This window comes from Crinia signifera, chromosome 1, assembly GCF_055691185.1.
Source record: "Crinia signifera chromosome 1, ASM5569118v1, whole genome shotgun sequence".
NCBI classification, from domain to species: Eukaryota; Metazoa; Chordata; class Amphibia; order Anura; family Myobatrachidae; genus Crinia; species Crinia signifera.
Genome location: NC_139217.1, coordinates 263,717,239 through 263,743,263, shown reverse-complemented (window position 1 = coordinate 263,743,263; position 26,025 = coordinate 263,717,239). Strand labels below are relative to the sequence as shown.

Genomic DNA, 26,025 nt, shown 5'->3' with positions numbered 1-26,025 from the left:
GCTGTGCTCGAAACATCTCGGAATAAAGTCTGTGTTTTTTGCATAATTAAACCCCTGAGTGACGTCCGTTTCCCGCACTTTGTATACCAGGACGTTTGTCCAAAGGAAGGCACTGGGGTAAGCAACGCCAGCAGCAATTTTTAAAGTGCCGGAGTTTGGATGTATATATATTTATCTATAGATATATATAAAATGTCTTTTGAAAAGTTTAAAATTTGATTCTGCTATGACTTACGTATCATTTTTTTTTTTTGTCATACATAACAATTCAGCAATGTATATACAAATGTATTCAAAACATACAGTATATGAACAATAGACATTCTAATTCTGTTTTAACCCTTTCCTAATATTCTTATCAAATAACATGAAATCATTTACTGCAACAAAACTGGCAGTGAATGAGGACATGTATCCTGCAAAATTACAGGGAAGAGGTCACTTATCTAGAAGCAATATTCCAAATAGAGACTTTCATGGGTATTACGGATGTAATATATAAACTTTATTGATGGGCACTACAATATAGTCAACTTATTACAAGGGGAAATATAAAGCCAAGCAATGGGAAAGTAGTGACTTACAGTATGAATAAAATGAATGATATGATTTTACACAGACCATTGTGCTCTGACCGATATAGATTATTCACTCCATACCATACACAACAAACTAGACATTGGAATTGTTTATTGCAGAGACGGTTCCCTTCATGTATTTTGAACTGCGTGTGACTAATGCTTCTGATTGCAGGAAGTCTGTTTAGCACTGTGATCTGTTGATGACACCAGTATGGGTGTGACAGACCTCCCAGCAGTCTTTATTACTGGTTGCTGCCAGCAAATAAGGGATCTCCAGGTGTTCATTAATAACTTGAGGTTGTGATCCAAAGTCTGTTTGTGATTGTACAGTCTGAGCCGTTCTATTTGTAGAGTGCAGACAAACCTCCTTACCTAGGGAAGTACTCCTATCATAGAAGAGAGCATTCCCAATAACTTACTGTTATAGATAGACAAAGTCTGTACTGGATGAGCCAGGCATTGGATCTAAAGAAATCGTTCAGTTGACATAATTACTTTGTGCTGAATGGTGTTTTATAATGGTCAAAATCATCAGAGTTTACACAATTCTTAGCACATTGCGCCGAGACTATGTAAATTCCGGACTCGGACAAGACCCCGGAAAGGACATCAAAATATGCAGTCCGGAGCTTGTAGTGTCCGGTCTGGGGGGGGGGGTCTTGTCATGTCCTGGGAGTGTCTTGTTCGGAGGTTGGGATGCCTGTGATAGCTTTCACCAGGGACATGGGGAAGGGGAGATTACAGCTTCCCCGTGTGGTCCGGACAGTTCCGTTTTTTGCTACATGGCCGGACCATACAGGGAGGCTTTATTCTCCCCCTCCTCCTCTCCCTGGCGGCAGCTTTCACGTGAAGCCCACCCGCACAGCACACCTCCAGGACAGGACACCCCCGGACAAGACACTACAAGATCTGTACCGCAGATTTTGATGTCCGGTTCGGCAGTCCGAGATCTTGTCTGGGTCCGGTTTTTACCCATAACCTATTGCGCCCGTAGCTGAGCTTCCTTACGCAGTTTAATGTGTGAAAATGTTAATGCTGCTGTTGCTGCCTAGAAACTGATAGATACCTTCTGGCAGCCTTACAAATATCAGCAACTACATTCCTACATGCTGTGCCAGTTGCAGCCCTCTGATATTTGACTGAGAGACTCTGTGCACACGATTGCATCATGTTTTCTGTGTATAATCTCACAGATGTAGCTTGGAACACGCCTGTATTTTTGCAGCTACTCTTCATTACCTTCCATAAAATGTCCTCTTCTTGACAATGATTTATTTTTTTTATTTATTTACAGTTTCTTATATAGTCAGCATATTCCGTTGCACTTTACAATAGGAGACAGAGGTACAACAAAAAAACAAGAATTGTGTAGAGCGCCAAGGTAATTACACTAAAAAATAAATTTAAATATATGAATACATTTGATCAATTAGGTATCACAAAATGAAAATACATTTAATTATCACATCAATTAAAAACATATTCAATATGAATGCACATATGTTTTTGCCTAAAACATAATTATTGCACTTAGGAGAAATATGGCATACAGTAAACCACTTGTCAAATGAATAGAGTTTGTATTGGATACTTAAGTGAGTCCCGCTTGTTCCAGGCACTGCTACCTTCTTGTTGGGATTTGGTGGTCCCCAATTGGAAATGGGGCTGGGGAGGGCAATTGGGAATGGGGGTCCGGATTCGGCTTGTACTGGTGGGGGTCAGTTGGTCCTGCTGGAAGCCTTGGTCTCTGTTTCCACTGGTGGGCAAGATGTATATACCTCACTGCTTGGATAAGAGGCTCCAGAAATTAGCAGGTGTTTAGTCCCGGTTTGTACATCCAAATTGGGTTAACCCTTGTCTGCACTCTTGTAATTATTATTGGATACCACACCAACTACCCCTTGAACCAGCTACCGTTTTATTCCCCACGAACTCAGCATTTTCCATGCCAGCACCCCCAATTTGGATGTACAAACGGGACCCCCATTCCCAATTGCCCTCCCCAGCCCCATTTCCAATTGGGGACCACCAAATCCCAACAAGAAGGTAGCAGTGCCTGGAACAAGTGGGACTCACTTAAGTATCCAATACAAACTCTATTCATTTGACAAGTGGTTTACTGTATGCCATATTTCTCCTAAGTGCAATAATTATGTTTTAGGCAAAAATATATGTGCATTCATATTGAATATGTTTTTAATTGATGTGATAATTAAATGTATTTTTATTTTGTGATACCCAATTGATCAAATTTATTCATATATTTAAATTTATTTTTTAGTGTAATTAATTACCTTGGCGCTCTACACAATTCTTGTTTTTTTCCTGTATCCACCCTCAGGGGACTGAACCTCCCCTACGTGTGAGCCGCCTAAACAACACACCCCATCTCCCCAGCGCCTTTAATCACCTGGTGGTGATTCAAATTTTTCCTCGACAGAGGTACAACAAACTGGGTATTTACAGACAGTGAAAGGCATGAGGGCCCTGCTCGAAGCTTACAATCTATAGGGAAATAGGCATTAGTTCCACCAGAATGTAAAGGTTCCTGGTGTCCCGTGACCCAGCAGTTTGGCCAGGGGTCAGGAGGATGGAAAATGTGAAAAATAAAGACAGTGAATATGTGTGGACTGTACAGTGGGGATGTGATTAGATAGAAACATTTATGAAGATTAAGTGGCTGGTTCTGGTATTCGATTAGCTTGTAGGTTTGGAGACTGGGGGGGCGGGATATTCTAACATCCACAGCCCCCCTTCACCGCCCATCGCCGACATAATTATCGCATATGCTCTAACATATGCGATAATTATGGCAAAGGACAGCTCTTGCGTTAAGAGTTGTCCTTTGCCTTGAGTCAGCGAGTCCCGGCGGCTCCCAAATCCCTCCCTTACCCAGGGCTGCTGCGGGGGGGCTGGCTGTCCTCCGACTCCCTGCACCCGGAAGAGGATTTTCAGTGCAGGGAGGAGGTCACAGGTCCGGGCAGCATAGATCTGTGCTGCCCAGACACAGGTGAGGGGGGGGGGGGTCGGTGTGGGGCAGCTGCGGTCAGGGTAGAAGCGGTAACCCGGCGGGAGATATTTAGAGCATCCCAAAATGCGGTGAAAACCCGATAACGGGGTTTTTACCGCATTTTTAGTTTAGAGAATCTCCCCCTGGAGGAGAGTCTTATTGTGCATGGAAGAGCATTCCACAGAGTGGGTGCAGCCTGACGAAAGTCCTGGAATGGGAGCGAGTAATGAGTGTGGATGAGAGATGTAGATCTTGGGAGGAGCGTAGAGGTCGGGTTGGAAGATATTTTGAGATAAGAGAAGAGATGTAGGTTGGTGTAGTTTGGTTTATAGCTTTGTGTGTAAGTAAAATAATTTTGTATTAAATACGGTAGAATACAGGTAACCAATGAAGTGACTGACAGAGTAGCTTTGCAGACGATGAATGTCTGGGTAGGAAGATTAGCCTCACAGCTGCATTCATGATGGACTGTAGTGGTGAGAGTCTGTATTGGGGAAGGCCAATGAGGAGACTATTGCAATAATCAATGAGTGTGATGATGAGAGCATGGATTAGTTTTTGCCGTGTCTTGTGTTAGGTAAGGGCAAATTTTGTATATGTTTTTTAGGTGCACGTGGCATGATTTTGAGACGGATTGAATGTGGGAAACAAAGAATACTTCAGAGTCAAGAATGATTTGAGTTTAAAACCTCACTGAGAGCGTCCTTACCAAATTACCTTGGCACGTGATCACGACCACTACATTAATATAAGCACTGCATCCGCATCTTCTTCAGGCCCATGGTCAAGAATTATCGCACAGTAATGATAGATTTGTTTTCTATGAACTGCCATATTTGGGGAATTATCTAAAACCAACATTTCTTACACTTCTATATTCCTTAAGGTACAATCTATATTTCTCATCCCATTTTAATGGCTGATTTACTTGCCCGAGTACAGAAGGACAGCTTCTGGCAGCATAGCTCTCAGAGGCAAATTTATTCTTGTAGTTTGTCTCTTCTCTGAGAGAAGTGTAAAAATGAGCCGAAAAATTGGCAGCTTTGAAATTGAGAATTGTTAGCTCTCAGAACTACTGCTTGAAATATCAGTCTAAAGGTGCGTACACACGGGGGAGATATATTGCTCAGTTTCTCGTTTTCATCAGCGACCAGAGATGGTCGCTGATGAAGAGGAACCTCTGCCGGTGGTGCCGCAGAGGTAATCAGCTGTTAGAATGGGGCTGAAAACGGGAGCGCGCACCTGGCGATTTATCGCCGGGGCACACTCCCATCACTGGCAATATGATCTCCAGCAACTATATTCCCAGCGATTTCAGCCCCTATTGCCCCCGTGTGTACACAGCTTAACACACCATGGTAGCTGGCTTAGCTGCAGCATGACATTATTGCACCTCCAGGACCAGTGAAAGTAAACCCTTATGATGACTACACACGCAGAGATTTATGACCGTCTCTAAGTGAGCTCATTAGATCACTTAGAAAATGCCCCTACAATCACTAATTCTGCCCATACACGGTACGATGCGCACCATGCGTTTTGAACTGGATCGCACTGTATCTAATTCAAAACACATCCGATGTGCTAAAGCAACATGTGATTTGAACTATTTATGATGCAATCTAGTTAAAAAAAAACTTTCGGACTGTATGATGTAATGTGCACAGGAGTGCGCATCAATTCAGCAGCCCAAAACGCAATGTGTATGGGCGGCATTAGTATGTAGGGGCCATAGCGATGTGCGGCAATTAATATCCTTCATACTGGATATTAGTCAGGACCAATGTTCTCACCGGAGAGCACTGGCCCTGACAGATCATGCAGCATCTCCCCGTGTGTAGGTCACCCTGTGTGTGAATACTGCACTGGTATCTGATTATCATTATCTTATCCTGAACATAGTATACTTTAGACCAGGCATTCCCAACCATGGTCCTCAACGCACACCAACAGTGCAGGTTTTAGTACAGATGGTTTAATCAGAATCCCTCAGGTACTAATTAAGTCACCTGTGCTCAAGCCTGGATATAACTAAAACCTGCACTGTTGGTGTGCCTTGAGGACCCTGGTTGGGAATGCCTGCTTTAGACAGTGTAGGACGCGCATTCAGATAAACAATTCTAAGCAACTGGAGCAGAAGAAGAAAAGGCTTAAAAAGTTGCCCACACACTACAACGATTTTTTTGCCGATTGGTCCAATGCGCGCTCCCGTGGATCTTTTGCTAAATCTTCTGATCTTACATGCTGCATGAAAGATCAGAAGATTTAACAAAAGATCCATAGGAACGCACACGGGATCTTAAGAAAAATCGTTGATAAAGATGTGCGCTTGCCTGAAATCTTTTGTCCAGGACAGACAAAAGATTTGAAGGCTAATTTATTCGCAGATCTTTCTAGTGTGTGGGCACCTTTAATTTAGAAGTACTCCAACCCCTAAGTGAGAAAAAAAACTAATATGTTTGAAGGCTAGTTACAATATAATACATAATTGAGGTAGTCTTATGATGGGTACACAATAGCTAATATATCACTGGTTCCGTCAGCTAGTGTATGCCAGCAATAGGTTTGTTAACAACGATTATACTTTATTCAATGCAAAATATGTCTTTGTCCTCCTGGTCACTCTCTCAGATGGGATCTATCTGACCTGCTGTCAACAATAGCCACATGTTATTTATATAGCGCACTCCAACAGGATTCAAGGCAAGATCAAAACAAGGCACATCATTCATAGGATTTGAGTAGTACAGCAGTAGATAAGTCACACAGACCTAAAAGAAAGCCTTGAGAGCACAGTAGGCACAATGAAGTGTTGGTGCAGGTATTCTGGGTAATAACTTCCACGAGTTATGTATTCCACCCTAACAAGGTACCAGGAGAGACAGCCATCTTAGGCGTACTGTGTAGGACTACTTTGGGTGGAATAGGTCACCCCTAGAAGAAATTACACAAAATAGGGTGATTGCAGTCTAGAGTAGAGTCCCAATAAGATACTCCATGTATTTTTCATCCCATCCACAAGTGTACCAGATGAGTCATGTTGGGCGCACTATGAAGGTTACACTGTGGAAGGTGAGCCATATAAGGACCCAATGTAGATATGGGAAATAAGATGCTTGTATAGTAGTACGATATACAGTGTATGGAACCATCCAAATGAAGCACAACCTGCCGGCAGTGAAACCTTCAGCAGTAGCCAGCTGTGGTGCACTGTGTAGGTCACAGCCAGCAGGGTGTGCAACCTGTGGAGGTGCACATTACAGGAATAGCACACAGTGGTAGATTTGCTCCACAGTCCTTCATGGATATCCAGGTGACAGCTACCTCACTCCTACCAGTAACTCAATGTTCTGCATTTTGTCAGCTAATGCAAACTCCCATATCACTGTAACACCTTTCTATTTACCGTATACAGATACGGGTACCATCTCCTACCCATAATACTCCATTTGAAAGCAGGATTCCACACCTTCAGTGCTCTAGTCACATGGGAAAAAGATTGTGGCTCGTAATAACACCTGGGATGCAATTTGAGCTATTATATTGCTTCATAGGTGTGTCCTGTGTTATTTTGTTCCAGTGCACCTTCATCAGAAGTATCCCAGCATTTGAACCTATGTTTGCAGCAAGATGGTTAGGTTGGCACTCTTTCACATTTAATGGATTTGCCTGGGAACTCTATAATTTTGGGTGATGGTTCATGTGTGCCCCAGTCCGGCAGTTGACTTATACCTCCTTTCACACAAGAAGCAAAATACTGGGTTAAAGCGTTTCAACCTGGGAATTTGCTGTATTTCTGTGGTGTGAAAGGGTCAACACAGGTATTAAATCACGGCACTCCGACCCTGCTCTTGACCAGGGTCGGATTGCTGGGATTTAAGACCCGTGTTGACCCTTTCACACCACAGAAAAACCTGTGTTTTTTAGCAAATTCCCAGGTTGAAAAGCTTTAACCTGGTAATTTGCGGGTGGTGTGAACTGGGGTCAGGCTGCACCCAGCAAAATTACCCGGTAATTGCCAGGTGGCGGGTGTAAAATTATTTGCATGTTGTTTACTTAAGATTGGTAAAAACTTGATCTTCCAGCTCAACAGATTATAAAACAGAATACTTGTGTTCAAAATGAAATTTATCAGCAATCTTCAAAACTACGTAGTGGATAAGTTTCATGGAGTCCTGTTCCCATGGTATATATTTCTTAACATGATCCTTCCTATACTTTTCGGATTAAATACTCCCTCTGGTCTTCTGGTCTTTTTCTGCTTCCAGACATTATCTGGTCCCGTTCTCTACCCCTCTCTCCTACTTTCTTTCAGCCTCAGCTCACGTAACCTCTTCCCTTTTGTTTATTTAACATCCTCTCCCTTCCAATACCATTGCCCACCCACTTCCCCCCCCAAAGTTTCTTCAAGTATGGTCTCACACCAAAACTCTTGACTTCTACAGAGTCTGCCAGGAACCTTCTTTCACTATGTTCAAGTAATACTGTACATGGTCTAGATATGAACTGCACAAAACCTAGGGGTACCGCTAAATTTTTTTTTTTATATTCTAGGGTGCAGTGATTCAAAGATGTTTGTGAACCACTGAACTAGATGATATCCCAGGAGAACAACATAGTGCATGCACGCGAAAAAAGATTCCGTTAAGTGACATCATCGATTCCGCTCTGAACATTCAACTGTTCAAGTAAAATTTGAGTTATATGCACAGAGGATGTAGGACAAGGGCCTAATTCAGACCTGTGCGCCAGGCTTCAATTTTTGTAGATGGACAAAACCCTGTTGCACTGCAGGTGGGGCAAATGTAACATGTGCATAGAGTTAGATCTGGGTGGAGGGTTTTCAAACTAAAATCTAAATTGCAGTGTAAGAATAAAGCAGCAAATATGTACCAAATCTTACTCTGCACATTACATTTCACCCACCGGCACATGTTACTGATCCGCTGGAACATGCATCGCTAACTAAAATGAGCGTGCACTCTCGACGATATTACAAATGATATTGCTCAGAAGGGCAATTAGTGTGTATGGGGCTTTACAGTCCATGTACAAGTATTAAAAGATAAAAAGTATTCGAACAATGTACATATATAGAAAGTCATAGATTATTGAAATTCCAATAATGTTGACTAGCGTTAATTTTGTTGGTATGGGGAGAATATACGGTACTCTTTACCTAGAAGGGCGCCCATCGCATGCACTAAAAAATCGGGTGCGATGCGACTGACGCGATGCCCGCGATTTCCCATAGGGAACAATGTTAAATGTCCCAATTGACCCGATTTTCCTGTTCAATGTCTCAATTGACCCGATTTTTCCATAGGAAACAATGTTAAATGGCCCACAGAGGCCAAATAGGCACCCTGAAGTGTGAAATGGCCCCCACAATTGTTAACGCCACCCCACGATCAACGTCAACCCGAAGAGTGGCGAGCGTCGGCGGTACGCGTCCTACGACCTTTTCATACCCCCACTATCCACGTCGGCGTGGAGTTGAGAATAGAAAGTGTGGCGAGCCCGAAGCGTGGCGAGCGAGCCCCGCGAGGGGACGCGGACAACTTCACAGGTATACGCGTCCGCTGGCCACGCTTCGGACTCGCCACACTTTCTATTCTCAACTCCACGCCGACGTGGATAGTGGGGGTATGAAAAGGTCGTAGGACGCGTACCGCTGTCGCTCGCCACTCTTCGGGTTGACGTTGATCGTGGGGTGGCGTTAACAATTGTGGGGGCCATTTCACACTATAGGGTGCCTGTTTGACCTCTGTGGGCCATTTAACATTGTTTCCTATGGAAAAATCGGGTCAATTGAGACATTGAACAGGAAAATCGGGTCAATTGGGACATTTAACATTGTTCCCTATGGGAAATCGCGATGTTTTACTAACGATGCCCATGATCAAAATCGTGGGCGCCCTTCTAGGTAAAGAGTACCGAATATACAAATTCAACAGTTAGGACCATAGTGCGATTTAAAACTTAGTGGTGTGAGGCAGTAATGCCTTGTACCATCTGTGCCCCAAATACATTATACCAGCCATATAAACAAACTATTTAGTGTGCTCAAGTATTACAAAGAGTTCCATGGTGATAAAGAGGATATGATCGCAGATACAGAGGATTAACTTGCAAAAGCGTTTTTAGAAACGCTTTCAAAGTATAAAATAAACTACATTTCTATACATGTAAGACCATGGTAATGAAGTATTGCATTTTAGCAAACACTGCTTTCAGGCTTTGCTCATTAGGAAGCTCCTATGTTTATTATTATGAAGGCTACATTAGCTACTTTGACAAATCATTTACAAAATTCACATGCAACTTTCATTCATTTTGTTTCTGGTTTTCAGTATGGTTTTTGCTACTGTACATGAGACATGCAACTGTAAATGGAAGTGACAACCATTCATGTGTGAATGTACATGGTGTATGTAAATTTGTACAAATAAGGCAGTATAAGCTAAAGCACTAAGCACAACTGTCTGACAGTTACATATTTAGCACGATGGGGGTACTTTTATCCATCCTCGGAAAGATAAAATTGTGAGGTAAAGTACCAATCTGTTACAGTCATTTTTCAAAACACATCCTGTAACAAGTAAGGTAGAAATTGTTTAGCTAGTACTTTATTTCTCACCATTTTATACAAACCAAGCTTTGATAAATACCACCTTATTTACATATCTTGTAATCAAATTTGTTTTAATTTTTATTATCACAGGTAAAGGTGCCCACACAGTGCGATTTGTGGGTGCGATGCGTGCTCCGACGCACATCCCACTGCACAGATCAAAAAGTATGTGCTGCACTTTTTGAACTGGGTCCCGATCGCATCGCACGCAAATCACGTGATTTGCGTGCGATGTGAACTAGACCAAATCACATGCAATTATTGCACCTGTACTGTATGGGCAATAATACCACATAATTAAAACTAAGAAGAGTACATAAAACACACAGTATAACTTAGTATGGAGTAATGGAAATACACACTAAATAGATATTATACAAACGTCTGTGTGCTCAATATTTTGACTTTTATTTTTCATTAAGGTTTCAAGCAACGAACAGATGTCACATTGTTTTTTTTAATTTTTTATTTGTAACCCCAAACGCAGCAAAAAAAAAAAAAAAAAAAAAAACAACAATTAAAATTTTTTTTTTTTTTTTTTTTTAATATTCCATCAAGCTCAGTTACAATTTTTCTTTAAATATTCTGGAGTTTAAATACAATCTGCATAATGTTATAAAATGTAAACTTTCAGTTTTTTTTCTTTTTTCTTTATACATTAGACTATTTATAATCACAAGGCTTTAATACCTGAAGAATTTGAGGGGAAAAAAACACAAAGACAAACAAACCAACCTGTGAAATATATGTTTCCAGCAATGTGAGTAATTACACCCACAGAGTTTTGAGGTAGAGATGTGACATTCCTGAGTTTAACCCCGTTTATACCAGACGTTTCAACACACTTCAACAAAGTTACCATCCACCCTGGTATAAAAAGGGTTCGTGTGAATAATGTGCATTTTATTGTTTGATTTTTTCACCACTATATCCTATAGCCCTGAAACACACAAAATAAATGCTAACCCGACCCATCCCACAAATACAGTTACCGCCATTACACCAAGCATAATAGTCACAGGGCTACAGGACAAGGTGGTGAAATGATATTGACCAAAATAGATAGATAGAAATATTAGCAGTAAAATAAAAAAATAAAAAAAGACATAATCCCGTAAAAGAACAAAAATGAAAAAATAATAAATGAGATTTCACAAATGTTGCTAAAATAATCTACTAACCCCTTAAATACAAATAAAGCGAAGACAGAAAGAATAGAGAAGTGTCCCATGCCACGAGGGGTGTCCCACTGACTCCAGATATATATGTGGCCACTTGGCATTACCTCGGCAGTTCAGCAAATGTATAAAAGGCATTTAGTGCATCAGAAGACAAGGATAGGTATTACGGGCACAGAATTAAATAAAAAATGAAGCGTATTGAGAAGGATCCCTGAGGTTAAGGGCAGCTCAGTCAGTAACAATATTATAGCCCTACTGAACAGATATCCTGACAAAAGCAATGTTTCATTTTACCAGCAATGGACTAGACTAGCATGTCAGAGAAACATGCAACCCGTGCTCAGACATTTTTGGTACATACATGTGAGGGGTAGTCTGTACGGACTCAGGTTTCCCTAGTGGTACGCACAACAAAGCTGCTTAGGACAGTTTCTCATTACTCCACTGTACCTGCAGCACACTGTGCAGTACCCTAGACACCCAGCCACACACTCTGTCCCTTTATCATTAATGAGGTATCTACTGATTGTAGGGTTCATCTGCAGGAACTGGAGAGCAGTAAATAACAGAATTAGACAAAAAATATTAACATTTTCTTATTGAAGATTAAGGGAAGCCCAAACCCCACAGGCAACATAAGGCAAATTAAACCCCTTCATAATCTTACTGAGTCAGGCTACATCAGGATGAAGGCAAGCCACCCTGAGCAAAGCACTGTCTCCTACTCAAACCCAAACTACCCCCAAGTAGCCTTCCTCCAGGCATTGGCGGTAGAGCCAGAGACAACAGAATATACCCTGAGTTATAAGATAGCTCTACCCCTAAGATTCACATGGAGTGATTCAGAAAACAAGTGATGATGAAAACACAAACCCTGAGTCTAACAATCCCTTGCCCAGCACACACACACACACATTATAGTTACAAATATATATTTAGAAAAATGTTACTTTTAGACTAGTCTGTCTGATTTTAAATAGAACTCTTGGGGCTCCCCAACCCCTACAATAAGGCCTCTCTGACACAGCATAATACATTTATATTTCATCTTGCTTCTCTGCCCATTCTTACTCTGGGTGTGGTGGGATGGCTGCACTGAAATGTACTTTCTACAAATACCAGACAATGAATCAGAATTAGTACGGTGCGGAAATCGCTTGCAAATCCTGACTATATTAGGAGGACATAAGAAAGTTATAATAAACCCCCATGTGTGCAATATACAGTACAGTTACTAGAATGTGCAACTCATAAAACATATCTATGGGCCCTGTAGTAGGTGTCAGAGATCCCAAAAAAGGAAACTATACATGATTTATGGGACTTTTGCACGGTGTTTAACCTTCAGCTGGAAAGGTTTGCGCAGTAGTGGTGTGCATGATTAGAACCTCATCAAGATGCTCTAGAGCAGCGGTTTCCAAACTCGGTCCTCATGTACTCCCAAACAGTTCATGTTTTCCAAGTCACCCGGCAGGTGCACTCATGCACTGACATTTTGAAAGATCCACAGGTGCAGCCAATTATTTCACTTGCAATTCTGTGTGGAAACCTGGAAAACGTGAACTGGGGAGGGGACATGCGGACAGAGGTTTGCTAATCACCGCTCTAGGTCAGCACGTTTATTCTTCACCCATGAAGTTTAAAAAAACAACATGACAATTTAAATGAAAACACCAGTGGGCACAGCAAGTTGCTCCCTGATGTAAATGAGATCATCACAGAAGTTTGCATGATGACCTTATTGCAGTTGTATGCAGTGGTATGTGCAAGTTATACCGCATCCGAGCTCCCACTGCGAACGTTGGGTGTGATGTGCAAGCCAGGACAGGAGAGAAGAGGAAAGGGAGAGGTTAAGTATAATGGGTCAGCAGAAGGTACTATAAAGCTATAATATGCAGTTGCCCTATTGAAGCCAGTGGGACAGTAGTTACAACATAATTCCCATTGTGAAATATTACATGTCCTTTTTTCATTTTCTCCACTACTGCCCAAACTTTCCAGATATGCTTCCTACTGCCTCCTTGGAACAAAATGACAATGAAAAAAATGTGAACCCTTCACATAGTTTACCAATCACAGCCATATGTAACTACATTAGTGTGTAAAAGGGTGTATGTATGTATGTATGTATGTATGTATGTATGTATGTATGTATGTATGTATGTATGTATGTATGTATGTATGTATGTATGTATGTATGTATGTATGTATGTATGTATGTATGTATGTATGTATGTATATATATATATATATATATATATATATATATATATATATATATATATATATATATATATATATATATATATATATATATATATATATATATATATATATATATATCTCTATCTCCCCTAAAATACATTGGGCCAGATGCACTAAGCTTCAAAAAGTGATAAAATGCAGAGTGATAAATAACCAATCAGCTACCTGACATTTTTCAAACAGTGGGGCAAATGTATTAAGACTTAAGGTAGCCATACACATGCAGATTTATCTTCAGATCTGGCTGGTTGTAACAAAAACATGGTTATGGATGAGAGCAAATGACAGTTGACCATTTACTTGGAAATGCTGGAAAACTGACAAACTGTCACTCATCCATAACCATGTTTTTGTTCCAACCATCCAGATCTGAAGATAAATCTTACTAGTGTATGGACACCTTAAACAAGAGATAAATGCAAGGGTGATAAAGAGAGATAACCATCCAGCCAATCAGCTCCTTACTGACTTTTTTTCAAACACAGCCTGTAACATGGCAGTTAGCAGGTGATTGGCTGGACGTTTATCTCTCTTTATCACCCTTGTATTTATCTCGTTAAGGCTTAATACATCTGCCCCAGTCTGTGACATGGCTAGTAGGAGCGGATTGGCTGGCTGATCATCACTTTTGAAGCTTAGTGCATCTAACCCATAAATTCCTAACAAAGCCCTATTAGCTGTGATAAGACTGCAGTTCCAATATATATACACTTGAAAGTAGATAGCACGGTACTGTAGCATGGGCACATTAACCAATAGATCTGTGAATATTATGAAAAAGATCACCAATGTTTCATTCTAATTACCAGAAGCACTCATAAGTAGAGGGAACAATGTACTGCCAGCATGAACCAATCAGAGAAAAGGTAAATGCAGGAAAGCTAAGAGAATAATTAGAAACATCCAAAATAAAACATGAAATAACCTGCTTTTGTGATGACAGTTATTTTACCAGCTGATATGACCCGTATAAAAGATTGTATTGGGGTGGGAGTTAATGGAATGGTGTAGTCTACTTGAAGTTCAGATGTTGTCTAAACCTCAAGACTTCAGGCAACCACAGGAACAAAAATCAAGCAAACATTCAGTGATCTGCATTCCCTGCTCCCTCGGATTACATTCCAGAGTCTGTGAGGGGTGGAAATGACTAGACCCACAATCCAGAGCAGCAGGCACGTCCCATCGTGCAGAGATTCTGTGCCCCTTATAAGTCCAGCGACAGGGATACAGCAATATTTATATATATATTTATATAGATTTCTTTAGAAGTTTACATTTTTCTTCCTTCCTTTAAGAGTTAAAAAGGCATTTAGACCAAACATAAAAAAAAAACAATTAAAATTCCATAGTTTCTTTCTCTAGCTCTAAAAAAAAAAAAAAAGTTGCATGTAAGTCAGATCCAGAGCACAAAATTGAGGGGATGGGTGATATGGTTTGTGTTTGATAGATATAGAATATGAATATTATATATATATATATATATATATATATATATATATTCTACATTTTCTTACAGTGCAAGAAGTGAGGTATATGGTCTTTATGGTTTTACAGAGATAATAAAGGGGTTTTTACCCCCATACTGGCTCAATCTGGACCCCGTCTGAACCCTGCGTTGCTTTCCGGAGGTTAGCAATGACCAGGAGTAATAAACCTGAGAGTAAAATACAGAGTGATTTCCATTCTTTAGTTTTTGGCGTTAGCTGTATTTGGATTTGGCGGCACTGTCAAGGTGAGGAACTGTTGGTATTGGGAGCCTGAGGAGCAGAAGGTGGAGCCAGCGATGTGCTACTGGTCCCTGCCATGCTGGCAGTCCGAGTGATACTACCTTTACCAATTCCAGATGTCGAGGTAGGATGTTGAGCAAACAGCACGCCTATTGAAAACAAAAATGATAAAAACAGGCTTAGAAAAGCGATTTAAAAAAAAAGCACAACGTTTCACACAAAATAATGAAATGTGTTAGTCAGATGGCTAACCATGTCTAGGTATGGTCGACATGGCCAAGAGGTCGATGCAAGCATAAGGTTGACACCTCAAAGATTCTTTTTTTTTTTACCGCTCCCAACAGAGTCCACATGGATGCCAAATGCTGCAGCAGAGAAGCGAGGCACCTAGCCCGAAACATGGCGAGAGTAACAGTACAATAATTGGAGGAACATGTGCTGAGACATCAACCCCAAAAAAACCCCCAAAAAAACCTCATGAATGTCTTCTTGTGTTAACCTTTTTCCAGGTCGACCTTTTTCAGTGTCAAATTAAATACTGTCTATCTGCTATACCATACCCATGAAATGTTAAAGAAAGACAATTTGCATAAATACATTTTTCATGAGGAGAAAAAAAAATATACAGATGTCTTTTTTTTTGCAATGTTCTCTAAAGCAAATTAGTTATAATAATGAGGCACATACATTCCAGGTACTGTATTTCTCTCCCCCATTAGCAGGCCTTTAAAGGTATCTATGCATATCAAGAGGTGAGTTTATGTGATGCATCATGCGTTTTGATTCTGACAAGTTGTATTAGGAGAGATGAGCACAGCACAGGTCTGGTCTGGTCTGCAAGTAATGGATTCGCTGATGTATTTATGGAAATGCAGAATTAACAAGGAAATTATTATTATTTTTTTATATTCTTCATGATTTCCACTCAAAGCAGCTTCACATTTCTATACAATCCCAAGAGAGAATAGTCGAGTTGCTCTGAGGCAAAGGGCTATAAACGGGAAAACATGGCATGGCTGTTTTAATATTACTGGTCATGCATTTGTGCAGAAACTAGTATGTGGTCTATAAAGGGCTTTTCCTTTGATTAGAATACAAGTCAAGTGCTCAAGACGATTAACTGCCCAAAGGAACAAGCATGCCCAGCACAATGTAAAGAAACCCTTTTGAGTGCCACCATCTGTGAGATGTGCAAAATATCCGCTAAATATGCCAGCATCGCTCACATTTGTTATATAAATTCAAATAACAAAAATGTGTAAAAAAAGATTTGCTATAAAAAGAAAAAAAAAAAAGGTGAACATTATAGGTCAGTATTACTAATAAAAAGGATTGCTTTTGCAATATTCACACCTATTTTGACAAATTCACTTGGCATCAAAGGGTTAAGTCAAGCTTCCCATAAAATTTGGAAAACATGATAAACTGTGCTTGCAAAAGTTTATAAGCGGGTATAACGGTGAGGATTGCCGAAAAAAAGCCATCCTTGCCGTTGCACCCCCTCGCCCTATTGTATGTTCTGGGGATTCCCCCGAACGGCGAGGTTCACCACTAATATAGCCGCAAGCCTCGCATTTTGATGGCCGCACTCGCCGTTTCCACCTCACTTTTTAGAAACTGTGAGTGTAGGAGGGTGGGATGAATACAGAGGATGGGTTATGACTGCGAGCAATAGGCACTGCTCACCATCATAGCTCGCCAATACAGCATTGAATTTACCCCTTTGTTTTTATTACATATATTAACCAAATTGTTCAAGACCATAATTCTTACTGCAAACTTGTAAGCGCAAGAAGTGCATTTTTCACACTGATTTTTTTTTCTGCCATGTTTATTTTGTTTTTAAATGAAAAAGGCTTACAAAAGTACCTGTTACAACCACTTTTATTTTGCTAGAGCAGCTTTTGGGGTACTGCAAGCTTTCAATCAGGTGTGCACAGTTTGAGCAAATATGCAAGGAAGAATGAGCAAAAATTCATAGTTGTTGAGGCTGATTGGATGAAACTTTATTATGTAATTTTAAACAGTGCCACGGATTTTCAACTGGATTGAGACCAAAACTTTGCTTTGGCCAGGGTGTCCTCCTGAATGGTGAGCATACTCACTAGCTTTGGTTTTCTAGTCTGATGCAGGATGTGCTGCAGTATAAGATGCCCAAGTCCCCGCTTGGGAAAGGCTTACCTCTGTTCTTCACTGTTGGAATGTTATTTGCCAAGGATTGGGCTGTGTTTGTTTCTGTGGTACACATAGCATTTTGCTAAAAAGCTTATCCCAAATTTTAGCTCAGCTACTATAAATGCTTTCTGGCCAATGTGCTTTGATGTTGTATTTTAAGTAATAACTTATAGTCACCATCTAATGCAAATCCATTGTATGCTAAATACTTGGTATGGGTGACTGGCGCACCTTCACTCCAGCACAGGTCTGGTCTGCCTATCAGTGCTGAAATACAAGCCACACTGTGCTAGAAGCACCACAGCAGAGAGCTGCACCCAAGGCAGGGAAGGGGAACTGCATGGTAGATGCAGGGTGCTGTAATGAACACGGATTTTATGGATTAAAGACCCCCTTAATTCATACTAATATAGTATTAGTATGAATTAGGGGGTCTTTAATCCATAAAATCTGACATTGAGTCACAGGTCGAAGGCTAATTGAAACCCAATTTTAGTGAAAGATCTTTCAGCTTTATAGACTTTAGCCTCCACAGCACAGCTATTAAATACTTTACCAAGCAGCATTTTAGTTACAGGTTTTCTAAATTTAAATTTGATTTTTGTACCCAATAGCACAATAGTAGATTTTTTTTATCCCTAAAATAGGAGATCAGACTGTATGGTGAGATATATCAAGTTTTGGAGAGAATTAATGTTGTGAATTTGTCCATAGTAACCATGCAGCTTGCACAATTGATAAAATGACAGTTAAACCCAGTTTGGTTTATTACATTTCCCCCTCTACTACAGATTTAAAATAGTGAACAAGCTCTTTACTAGAACCTTCCCTACTGCCTCACAATGACCAATGACTTTTTTGTCTCTCCTTGCTTTACCTAATAGACCAGGCCAGGCCAAAACTGTTGCTCTTCAGCAGTTGGGAAATTGCTGCATGCCCTGCCCGCAGTTTTAGTATCAGGGAATGTTAACTTATTTAGGTCATGCTGGCATGTCTAGTTTCACAACTGCTGGAGAGCCACAGGTTGCCCAGGCCTGCACTAGACTGAAAATGCTCATAGGCAAGCAAAACTCATTTAAGACAATTTTTTTCCTGAGGAAATTGTATCATATTTACCTCATGACCAGACTCTCTCTAGGAAAGTCTAATTAAGTGTATTACTATACTAAAAGGTACTCTACTCCACATTGTATATATACCACAAATACTCAGTCTCTACCTTTTATTAGCTACAATATTTTAAGTCATGCAGTAAAAACTAATTCGTAAAAAAAGGATGTACAGGTATACTTAGCAATTGTACAAAGCCAACGCATAAAATCTCCATGCAAAATTATAAATGGAGCCACCTCTAAACCACATTACAAACATATAGGTTTACGATTCTATACATTCAAATACGTTGCCTCATTGTTCTAGTGTTGCTAATCTAGGAAAACATTTCTACTCAGGTAAGCCTGGACAATTAACCAAGAAACGGTAGTCAGTAAGTAGTATTCCATTGTCATGGTAACAATGGGTATGGCTCATTAGGTCACCAGCAAGTAGGTCGACAAGCATTAAGTCGACAGAATCATTAGGTCGACATGGGTAAGGTCGACAGGGTCATTAGGTCGACAGGGTCATTAGGTAGACAGGGTCATTAGGTCGACAGGGCCAGGTCGACAGGGTCATTAGGTCGACATGGGTAAGGTCAACAGGATCATTAGGTAGACAAGGGTAAGGTCAACATTTTATTCTCCCACCACGCCCTAGTGCAGGGGTGGCCAAACCTGTCTTCAAGATCTACCAACGGTGCATGTTTTCCAGGCAACCTGGGGGTCTATAGTAGGAATGAAAGCAGCAGGTTTAAAAATGTGACAGTTAGTAATGACTGCAGCTGTGAACCAGCTAGGTAACCTGGAAAACGTGGACCGTTGGTAGATCTCGAGGACCGGTTTGGCCACCCCTGCCCTAGTGGATGGTAGAGCATGAAATACGCATGTTGTTTCGACAGGCAGTATTTCAGTAAAGTTATGAGGGTCAGGGACGGCACTGGACAAAACCGTCCAGCAGATGAGGGGAAAATTGTTCTTTTTATTCTCTAAACTGAAAATTCCTTGTACACACAAATTAAAACAAAATCTAAAATAGTACTTAATTGCAAGAGCTAATGTAAGAGGACACAGCAACTTACCAGTGTATACAATACCGTTCAGCTCCACTGACATGCTAATACTGTTTGTGCCATTAGTTGTGAGGTTAACAGCAGAGTCTTGTCTGCCCTCAGCTGAAAAGGAGAGAAAGAAATTAATAATGTATTTTATCTGCACAAATGGTATGTAGAGCCTAATTCAGACCTATTGACAAGGCTGCAATTTTTGCGGTTTAATTGATTGAGAAACACACATTGGTTGTATTTACAACGGGGTTGGGGCCGTTGCAAACTTTCAATCAATATCACCATACACTGCAAAGAAGGTTTCTCAACACCGGTCCTCAAGTCCCACCAACTGGTCATGGTTTGGTTTGAGGATTTCTTCAATCATGCACAGGCGAGTTAATCCATTTTGCTGGGTCAGTACCCCACATACTTCCACAGAGACACATACTCAAAACATGAGGATGACAACTACTGGCCCAAAGTAAAGTATTTATATGGGGGGTTGAATACCCAACCTCGTTGCCGAGGTTGGGTATTCGATTAAATAACCTTACCCAGTGCCCAAAAAAATATTGCGACTCACACATGGAAACCCAGCAATTCCGCATAAGCTGTGAGGTTAAGTCCATCAGTGTGGACTTGCAACAGGGATATCCAATTCGCGTAAACACTGCTGCTAATTGAATATACCCCTATGTATTTACCAGTTACTAAAATTTGGGTATGTCTGTTTAACTGGGAGAGGGGGATTGGTGGAGTGGAAGAGTACATTAATTCCTTTTTAAGACTATATCAGCCATACTGTACATAATATTTCTCTTGAATTGGCAATAAATAAAATAAAATCACTAAAAAGCATAAATAGTCTTGAAATGAAAGTCAATATGACACCTCCAATACCTTCTTCACACCGAGGCAAGGACCCAGAAAAAAACCCAAGTCATGTGCAGATGTAAATGGGAATACCATTGTTTTTGTGCACTGACTCGGCAACTCTGATCTTGACCAGGGTTTCTCCCAATTTGCTGCAATGTGAAAGGGTGTAATAGGGTTTCTATACCCAGGTTATGATAAAAGTAGCCACTGAATGAACCCCTACTGGGGCATAAAACCCAGGTACTCCCATCCACTTTGACAACCATGGATTTTGCTAGGTACCTTCATTAGTGTGAAAGGTACCAACTCGAAACCAGAATTTTGGTGTAAAAACATATGACACAGCTATAGCTATACACATTCATTGAGATTACTTAATCAACTAAATGCACAGTCTGGTAAACATTTAGCAATGCTTGTTCAGAAACAAAATAACCTATTAATATAATCCATTTTTATCTGCAATTTCTGAGCACAAAAATTACCTTGGCTGTTGATGCGGATGTTCATGGGAAATTGTGTGGACATTGCCAGGAGGTTCTGATGAATAGCTCGCTGCACCAAGCGCTGTTGGTCCTCAGACCCTAGTGCCAACTTCTTCTCAGGTGGTTCCCCGGACTCCAGCTTTTCTCTGAGCTGCTCCAGTGCTGCTGCCTGAGCAGCCACCTGAGCTGCCACCATAGAATGTCCAGACAAAGTCACTGGAACCCTGGACGGCATGGTCAAAGACAACGGAGAGTCTTCCTCTGCAAAGAGAAAATACATTGCTTGTACACATCCATACAAGAGTTCAAAAGAATGAAATCCAAAGACTTGTAGAGATTAACCAAAAAATGGCAAAACACACACATGCCATTTACTTTAGGCTCACTCACCTTTCTTGATCTTCTGTAGGGGAGTAAGGGTGCTCCCATTTGTTGCAGCTCCTCCTAGCGTCATGGCAGGCACCTGCATCTTTGGGGAAGAAAGCAGATTTGGAGCTCCAGTTGGAGAGTATGTGAATAGGGAACCTCCAAAGCTCTGCCTGCGCCCTTCCCGACGGTTACTGTCAATGGCGGCCTGCAGCTCATTAGGATTACTAAGGCCTCTCTTCTCACATTCATAGGGGTATAAATACTTCATGTACCTGCAAAGAAGATGGTCACATTCAGGGGAACAAAAATTAAACAGAAAAAAGGGAACGTTCCGGGCCAGGAGAAGAGCATAGACAGATGGAAGTATATTAGCATCACTTAATAAGCTCAAATTTAATATCTGGTTTGGCACCGTGACCATCTTTCTGTTACACTGAACCTCATGATATAAACATGTGTTACTTGAAGTTGGAACCTCCTTCTTTCTGGCTCACATTCCATAGAAGTGTGAGCCAAAGCAAGCAAAGTTCTCCTACTGTAATTACCTGTAGTGTGTTCAGGCACACGTAGTCCTTTCAGCAGACACATAATGGAATACTACTACTGCAGTATATGCAATAAGTATATTGGCTGCTATTTTAATATAGGTCTACATAGGATTCTTCCAAAACCAAAAACTATCATCCAAACTTACTAGGTGGCATATAAAATTGTGTGCCAAGATGCAGCTTAAAGAATTTGAATTTTAAAAACTTTATAAAAAAAGACTGAAAACAGAAAACCAATAAATCCTGACTGATGCTGTAAGTCAGAACAATAGATTAAAGTGCTAGTGGCAGAGTTGAAGGACCAGCTAAACTTATTGGTCAATAAATTACTTACCGAAACAACAGTAATGTCATAAATGCAAAGTATTACAAAATATATAAAAAGGAGGTACTCACTGTGTGCGCAGGGTAAAGGCAGCACTGGTGATCGAGGTTGGCAGATTTAGACCTTTTGTTATCTCTCGCCAGAGCTTCTTGTTGATAACTTCGACTAGCCCTCCTTTCTCTGTCACCAGGACATACAACATGTACAAGTCCAAGACTTGCTTCGCCATTATGGGAATTCTGTTTACAGGCGTCCCTAGTAGAAGGATCAACACTATGTGTTTATATATATATATATATATATATATATATATATATATATATATATATATATATATATATATATATATATATATATATATATATATATATATATATATATATATATATATATATATATATATATAATGTGGAACTGCGGACTGGCACTCTCCTTACTGCGGCAACTGCCCTGGTGCCGTGCTAAGCAATAAACAAATGGACAAAGAAAGCAGGCACTCCAGGGTCTTGGTTAAATGCAAAAAAGGTTGTATTAGGCAAACATGCCAAAAACGGCCAACGTTTCGGGGCAACAACGCCCCTTTGTCAAGGCAATACACAGTGGAAAAAGAGGAATTTGGTACCTACCGGTAATTCCGTTTCTCTGAATCCGCAGGGGACACTGGCGTTCACGCTGGGTAATAGAGGTGGATGGCTGGGAACTGGCACACTGTAACTTTAAGCAGCTGGCTCCTCCCCTCTAGTACCCACAATCCCCAGTTAGGAAAATTGGAACGAGAGGAAGGACACCAGACTACTACTGACAAATAACCACATATTTACAACATATATGCATATATACAGACAACAACAACTGTACACACATGACAACAATGACCGGCAGGCGACCAGAGTAGGGAGGGAGGCCAGTGTCCCCTGCGGATTCAGAGAAACGGAATTACCGGTAGGTACCAAATTCCTCTTTTCTCTATCATCCGGCAGGGGACACTGGCGTTCACGCTGGGGAGGTTCCAAAGATTCCCCCTTGGGCGGGAGAACTCGGAGGAGCCTGCAAGACCAATCGACCAAAATCCGCCGCTGACGAGGCGAACGTGTCGAATCTATAGAACCTAATGAAGGTGTGAGAGGACGACCAAGTAGCCGCTCTACATAACTGAACTGAAGACGCGCCTCGTCGCGCCGCCCACGACGTGCCCACCGACCGGGTGGAGTGAGCCGTGATAGAGGAAGGCGGAGCCCTACCTTCAGCCAAATAGGCCTGCCTAATAGTGAGCTTGATCCAGCGAGCTATGGTCTGCTTAGAGGCCGGCCAACCCCGTTTAAGGGCGTCATACAGGACAAATAGGCCGTCTGATTTCCTCAAGGACGCAGTTCTGGACACATAAACTCGCAAAGCTCGGACCACATCCAGGGAGACCGATTGCGGGTCGGAGTCCGTAAAGGCAGGGATGACAATCGGCTGATTCACGTGAAAAGAAGTAACCACTTTAGGCAGGAAGGAGGCCCTCGTACGTAGCTCCGCCCTGTCCGAATGAAAAACAAGAAAAGGTGCCCGGCAAGACAGAGCACCCAACTCTGAGACTCTCCTTGCCGAAGCCAGAGCCAACAGCGTAACTGTCTTCCATGTCAGGAATTTTAAATCTACCTGCTCCAAGGGCTCAAAAGTATCGGACTGCAGGAAGCGCAAAACCAAAGGCAGATCCCACGGCGGCGTAGGAGGAACGAAGGGGGGCTGGACTCTGGCCACCCCTTGCAAAAACGTCTTGATTTCTGGCAGCGAAGCCAACTTCTTCTGAAACAGAATGGACAGTGAAGAAACCTGGACCTTCAGGGAAGCTAGACGAAGCCCTGAATCCAACCCCGACTGCAGAAAACGAAGAAGCCTAGGCAGACGGAAACTCCTGAACGGGTAACCCCGAGCGGAACACCAAGTGGAATATGCTCGCCATATCCGGTGGTAATGTCTTGCGGAAACCGGCTTACGGGCCGCCAACATCGTGGGGATTACTGAGGCCGGTATCCCCTTCTTCCTTAAGATGTCTTCTTCAATAGCCACGCCGTTAAACGGAGTGGCTTCAGTGCCGGGTGCAGAAATGGTCCCTGCTGTAGGAGGTCCGGCCTGTCCGGGAGTGTCCAAGGCTGGTCTATGAGCAGGGACTGAATCTCGGCGAACCAAGTGCGTCTGGGCCAGAATGGAGCTATCAACACGGCTCGGACCCCTTCTCTTCTTATCTTTTTGAGAATCCTTCCTAGAAGAGGAATCGGAGGAAATAGGTAGACGAAGTGGAAGGGCCACCGAACCTCCAGAGCGTCCACTGCCCAAGCTGCGGCGTCCCTTGTTCGCGATACGTAACGGGGAAGCTGATGGTTCTGCCTGGAGGCCATGAGGTCTACCTGAGGCAGACCCCATCTCCTGACTAGCTCCTGAAACACATCGGGATGCAAAGACCATTCTCCCGGATGGAACTTCTGCCTGCTCAGAAAGTCGGCCTCCCAATTGTCGACTCCTGGCAGGTATACTGCCGACAGAATCACTTCGTGTCTCTCCGCCCAGTGTAGAATCCTTGCGGCCTCCTTCATGGCGCCCCTGCTCTTGGTGCCTCCTTGTCTGTTGAGGTACGCGACAGCCGTCGCGTTGTCCGACTGGACCTTGACAGTCTTCCCCCGAACCATGTCTGGAACGGCCAGTAGAGCATTGAGAATTGCCCTGAGCTCCAGGACGTTTATGGGCAGACTTGCTTCCCACTGACACCAGAGACCCTGTAGACGACGATCTAGAATGACCGCGCCCCAACCTGTGAGACTGGCGTCTGCTGTCAGAACTATCCAATCCCATATGGCGAACCGTCGGCCCTGAGTCAAATTCTGTCTGTGTAGCCACCACAGCAGTGACGACCTTGCTCGACTGGATAGCTGTACCCTCCGGTGGATGAACAGGTGAGAGCCTGACCATTGACGAAGCAAGTCCAACTGAAGGGTTCGAGAGTGGAGCCTCCCAAACTGAAGCGCCGGGAAAGCTGCCACCATCTTTCCTATCAGTCGAATGCAAAGCAGGATCTGAACTCTCTTGTGGAGTAGAATCTGACGTACCAACAACCGGATGGAGTTGATCTTGTCCTCTGGCAGGAATATTCTCTGTGCGCTGGTATCCAGCAACAGGCCCAGGAATTGCAGGCGCTGGGACGGTACCAGCGAGGACTTTGGATAATTCATTATCCACCCGTGCTGCGTCAGGAACAGAATCGTTCTGTGAGCATGCTCCTGCAGAATCGAAGGGGATGATGCTTTTATCAGGAGATCGTCCAAGTACGGCACGATATTGATGCCCTGAAGCCTCAGACAAGCTAGTAGGACTGACAACAGCTTCGTAAAAACGCGAGGGGCTGAGGACAGCCCGAACGGAAGAGCTCGGAATTGGAAATGCTCCTGTCCAACAGCGAACCTGAGAAAAGATTGATGGTGGATCCATATAGGGACGTGGAGGTACGCATCCTTTATGTCTAAAGAAAGCAAGAACTCCTGGGGCTCCAGAGAGGCTATGACAGAATGTATTGACTCCATCTTGAACGGATGGTACTGGACGTACAAATTGAGTGCCTTGAGGTTTAAAATGGGTCTGGCGGATCCATCTGGCTTGGGAACCGTGAAAAGATTTGAGTAAAATCCTCTTTCCCTCTCTCTGAAAGGCACCGGCATGATCACTCTGG

The 26,025-nt window shown here is 42.1% G+C and overlaps 1 protein-coding gene across 5 annotated transcripts in view; it reads right to left on the bottom strand.

The window, feature by feature from the left end:
* Positions 1 to 13,755: 13,755 nt before the first annotated feature.
* Positions 13,756 to 26,025, bottom strand: part of ARID3A (AT-rich interaction domain 3A) — a 63,240-nt gene continuing 50,970 nt past the window's right edge. For all 5 annotated transcript variants that reach the window (XM_083182212.1, XM_083182194.1, XM_083182220.1 and 2 more), the window contains exons 5-9: positions 22,391 to 22,574; positions 21,468 to 21,718; positions 21,078 to 21,338; positions 19,750 to 19,842; positions 13,756 to 15,547 (exon numbers count right to left, since the gene is read on the bottom strand). In XM_083182212.1, coding sequence (XP_083038338.1) covers positions 15,399 to 15,547; positions 19,750 to 19,842; positions 21,078 to 21,338; positions 21,468 to 21,718; positions 22,391 to 22,574 — 938 coding nt within the window. In that variant the 3' untranslated portion in view covers positions 13,756 to 15,398. The remainder of the gene's footprint in view (positions 15,548 to 19,749; positions 19,843 to 21,077; positions 21,339 to 21,467; positions 21,719 to 22,390; positions 22,575 to 26,025) is intronic.